General features: G+C 42.5%; 1 protein-coding gene across 3 annotated transcripts; it reads left to right on the top strand.

Moving 5' to 3' along the window:
• The first annotated feature begins 385 nt into the window (after nt 1-385).
• LOC307034134 (uncharacterized protein) lies at nt 386-4,343 on the top strand. 3 transcript variants are annotated; one of them, XM_079672887.1, is made up of 5 exons: nt 386-790; nt 1,532-2,112; nt 2,221-2,364; nt 2,962-3,217; nt 3,344-4,343. In XM_079672887.1, the coding sequence occupies exons 2-5, from the start codon at nt 2,110-2,112 to the stop codon at nt 4,003-4,005; spliced, it is 1,065 nt and encodes a 354-aa protein (XP_079529013.1). In that variant the 5' UTR covers nt 386-790; nt 1,532-2,109; the 3' UTR covers nt 4,006-4,343. The 3 variants fall into 3 exon arrangements, 2 of the variants coding, with proteins under 2 accessions (XP_079529013.1, XP_079529012.1); XM_079672886.1 differs by having other exon boundaries at nt 386-2,112; XR_013806773.1 differs by lacking the exon at nt 2,962-3,217 and having other exon boundaries at nt 386-2,112.
• The last annotated feature ends 740 nt before the right edge of the window (nt 4,344-5,083 follow it).

The raw sequence follows: 5,083 nt of genomic DNA, 5'->3' as shown, positions 1-5,083 counted from the left end.
CTTTTTCTGATGTTAGCAAATTCGAGCAAATTTAGTGTGAAATGGGGAAGTGCAAGTTTTCGCAATTATGGGTTGATGACCCCTTATATAAAGACTGGCTTAAACCCGTCATAGGAAATGACCGTGAAGCATTTTGCAGTGTCTGCAAAAAAACTATAAATGTTACCTGGAACGGCATTACTGCTATCAAGTCCCACAGTGGATCGGCTATACACCAGCAGCGGCTTCGGGTGAGGGGGGGACAGCTGCCGATTTCGTTGTTTTGCGATGCTAGCAGCAGCACCACACAGATCGCGGCAGATCATGCCAATTAACAGCAACAGTCGCACCACCTCGGCAGCAAACCAGTGCCACCAGCACCACCACGGCTGCGATAGCAAAACAGCAGACGTTACCGCCACAAACATCAGCCCTCAGGGCTGAGGTTCTCTGGTGCCTGAACACAGCAGCTAACCATCATTCATTCAATTCGAATGAGGGCATTGGGGAATTGTTCGAAAACATGTTCACTGACTCCGACATAGCCAAAAGTTTTGTTTGTGGCAAAGATAAGACATCGTATATCCTTGGATTTGGCATTGCTCCACATTTTAAGAAGCTTCTTATAAATAGCATCAATGCTTCTGGGCCATATGTTGTCATGTTTGACGAGTCTCTGAACCAGTCCGCCAAGAAGAAGCAAATGGATATTCACGTTCGGTTCTGGAGAGATGACCGCGTGACGTCTTCATATTTTGGGTCACAGTTTCTTGGACATGCAAGGGCTGAAGACTTGCTGCAAAGCATTAAAGTGAGTTGATATTTTCTTGTTTGTTCTTTCTTATTGTCGTTATATGCCCATTTGAAAATGTTTATGTCATAGTTAGCCTAAGCTTTAGCCTACACGACGTGTGTGTCGGGTGTGTTTTGTGACCCTGCAAGGCGATATCAGTCGCTTTGCGCTCAATGCTATTTTGAGAAAATCCACGGTAAACAAACATCCGGGTTAAAATGTTGAATTTCATGTTTTCGCATAATTTGACAGTATACAGTCTACATATCATTTCATATCGTGGACAAATCACGGAAAAACATACGTTTTGACTGTTAAGCCCGGTGAAGATGCAACACATTAGCAGTCATACCATTTGTCAACGCCGCTTAAAAAGGTGATTTTCTCCTCTTCTAGCATTATCATGACAGGAGAACCATGCCACTTTGGATACAGTTATCTTAACGATTGTTCTAGCAATAGCCTCAATATACATATCGTTGGAAAGCTTAGTTTATGGCCGTTCATATGAGAACAATAACTTAGTTTTGTACATTTTACCAAAGCGACTGGTTTCGCCTTGCAGGGTCACATTTTGATGAAGGATTTGGTTAATATTTCTGAAAGATGCATACTGGTACTACAAAGGGGGAAACACGTTTGACTTATACTTACTGGCACTGTATTTACTGTCTATCTATTGTCTATTTTATGAATAACCAAAAACCACAGGACAGATTAAAATTTTCAATAAACTTTGTTTTTTGTGACAATTCACAGGAATGTGTTGCACAACTCAACTTGAGACACCTGCTGTCTGTCAGTATGGATGGCCCAAATGTCAACTTCAAGCTGCTGAAGCTCCTTCAGAACGAACATTCAGAGCTTCATGGGGATGCACAACTCATCAGTGTTGGCAGTTGTGGCTTGCACACCCTCCACAATGCCATGAAGGCAGGATTCGCAACATGGCAGGTAGACAAACTGTTGCGAGCTATGCACTACATCTTCCACAATGTTCCTGCCCGTAGAGAAGATTACACCGCCACCACAGGATCTTCTACCTTTCCCCGATCTTTCTGTGGCCACAGATGGGTGGAAAATGTCCCTGTGGCTGAGAGAGCTGTCGACATTTGGCCTGTGCTTTTAACATATGTTGATGCTGTTCAGAAGAAAAAGGTGCAAACCCAAACACGGCGTCATATGATATCATTTTGGCAGCACGGGATGATAATTTGATAATTCCAAAGCTCCAGTTCTTCTTGTCAGTTGCACGAAGCTTCAACCCCTTCCTGACCAAATATCAGACCGACGAGCCTGTGCTGCCCTTTTTTGCTAAAGATCTGAAAGAACTCCTGATGGTAAGAAATGTAATTCCTGTAGAGTAACTGTCTTTATTTGAATGTGATTAAACTGTATCAGTTGACAGGTGTGACTTGATTGCTAACAGTTTTTGTTGTTCTTTTAAGGCTTTACTGCGGCGATTTGTTAAAAGGGAACTTATACAGGACCGAAGCCCACTGCAACTTATCACAATCCAGGTGTCTGAGGAGAAGAACTGGGTGGCTCTGAAAAATGTGGACATCGGCCTGGGTGCTGAATCTGCCATCAAGGTAATTACTGCAGATACTTTCAATGTCATACATGAAATGTGCTGTCGGCACAAATAAATAGTTACTTCGAACTATTAGGGTAGAAAATGAATGAGTAACATTGGGCATTATTTAACCACCTCTGTGGTAAGCAATATAGCTATCGTAATTGTGTGGTTGTTAATGGTTATCTTTCAAACTTCAGTGGTCTTCACCACCAGGCCTTTGGCATTGAGGCTTAAACTGAACCACAGCCATGAGGATATACCAAACCTCTTTCTCACTCTGGTTAAATTGTTAGGATTGTTTTAAATGTGTAACTTGTCATAGTTTAATTTCCAATCATAGCAGTGAATGTTTATGCATCCTGAACTCATCCTGAACTATACTCACATATCCCATCACTCCCCCACCCACCCACCCACACACACAAACACACCCACACCCACACCCACACACACACACACACACACACACACACACACACACACACACACACACACACACACCCAGAGAGCAGACAACCAACATCTTTTCCCCACAGGTTTTACACAAGTATCTCTATATATGTGACAAATAAATATCCTTGTATGAACATTAATGTTCTCTATTTGTTAGGCCCTTCAGAGCAAACCAGGAGGCAAGATAGGGGAGCTCTCTCTGCTAACCTTCAGGAAAGAATGTTTGCAGTGCCTTGTTAAGGTTGTCATGAAATTGCAAGACAAATCCCCCCTAAAGGTTCCAATGGTTAGGCACATTGCATGCCTTGATCCCACACAAATCCACCAAGAACCGGAGTGGTGCATCAAGCAAATGAAGAGTGTAGTGCAGACATTCCTTCAGGGAAAGAGATTGACAGGTGGCATTCCAGCTGGTAAGAAAAAATACAGTATGTCTAGGGACAGGGAAGGTCATTCAAATGAAGGCCATGTTCTAAGGGTGTTCTACTTTGAAATGTACTTAAATGTCATTAATGATTATGTTTTTGTCAATATTGTAGGTGATGTTATCATTCAACAGTTCGAATCGTTGACCTCTCTGGAAGGACGGGATGAACGTTTCCTGGCTTTCAAGCCACTGAAGGACCGCCTTGATGTGTTCTTCTACACAACCCTCAGCAGGCCTTACCCTGACTTGCTGCAGTTTTGCCAGAGTCTCCTCCTTCTTTCCCATGGCCAAGCCACTGTGGAAAGAGGATTTTCAGTGAACAAAGAGGTGGAGACATGCAATCTCCATGACCGCACACTGGAATCACTGAGACTAGTTTGTGACAGGATCAACAGTTGTGGTGGTGTTTTGAAAGTGCCCCTCACAAAGGAGCTCCTTGCCTCTGCCTCATCAGCTAGATCCCAGTACAGACTGTACCTTGACAGTGAAAAGAAAAAGAGAGAGAGTGCTGCCCATGCTCTGAGGAGGAAGGCAGTGGAGGAGGAGCTTCTGGACCTCAGAAGACAGGAAGAGGTACTTCGCCGTGTTTGTCACTCACTGGAAAAGGACGCGGACAAGTTGGCCGAGCAGGCTGAGGGAAAGGCTGGGTCCAAAATGGCTGAACTGATAATCAAGTCCAATACCCTTCGCAGAAGGCAGAAAGAAAAAAAAGAAGAGCTCTGCAAATTGGAGAAAATAATTGAAGATAAGTCCTCACAACTGAGACTTCTGTGACTGTACACCCCTCACAGTTATTGTTTTAAATGTTTCTCTTAGATACAATGTAGATTGCAACAACTGCACACAGGCACACCCACAGACGAATGCAGGCACACGCACACACAAACACACACACACGTACACCCCTACAGTTATTGTTTTAAATGATTCACTTAGATACAATGTAGATTGCAACAACAACAACATCCATACAAAGGCGCACCCACAGACATGTGCATACATGCACTCCTCACACACGTTATTGTGTTTAAATATGGTGAATGTTATATTGAAGCAGATCTTTGAAAGCTGTAGTCCTCAGAGCATATTGTTCATTAAAGTTATTTATTTGATTGATTTTCAATTTTTTTCATTAATACGCATTATTAATACGCACCAGTAACTGCTTAAGTGTGTGTGTGTGTGTGTGTGTGTGTGTGTGTGTGTGTGTGTGTGTGTGTGTGTGTGTGTGTGTGTGTGTGTGTGTGTGTGTGTGTGTGTGTGTGTGTGTGTGTGTGTGTGTGTGTGTGTGAGAATGCGTGTTTGTGAGAGAATGCGTGTTTGTGAGTAAGTGTGTGTGATGTGACACTTTATTATTAATATTTATGGTTGTTAAGTGATATGTGTTTAAGAAGTGTCAAGGTTATTACTCACTTTATTAGGGCTAAGGGTCAACTCAACACTACAAAAAAAAACACAATTGACAATGACAATACTTAATGATCACAATTAAACATTAGTGTACCTGATATGTATGACGGGTGTGACAGTGTCACACTAATACCTTATAATTAGTAGTCCAAAAAGGGCTGCTGCTTGATGTCGTGTTGGTAGTAAAAAATATTGTGGAGGTAGTAAAAAAGGTAGTAAAAGGTAGTAAATTCATCTCTATGAATCCTGCAGATACCCTGGACAGGGGCACCTTTCAAAACACCAAAGGACACCTTACAGGGCATAGGGGCAATACAGGGAACAATTAAAACAGCGCTAAAGGCTTTCAGTATTCAGGATTCTTCATCATAATTCTTCATCATTGTAACATATAGCTGTGCCTTTGTGCTTTCAGCATTCAGGAGGATATCAGAGATGAGTA

The sequence above is a fragment of the Notothenia rossii genome (assembly GCF_949606895.1).
Source record: "Notothenia rossii genome assembly, chromosome: 3".
In the NCBI taxonomy this organism is placed as follows: domain Eukaryota; kingdom Metazoa; phylum Chordata; class Actinopteri; order Perciformes; family Nototheniidae; genus Notothenia; species Notothenia rossii.
Note: the sequence above shows the minus strand (reverse complement) of the source record. Positions and strands in the feature narration are given on the sequence as shown.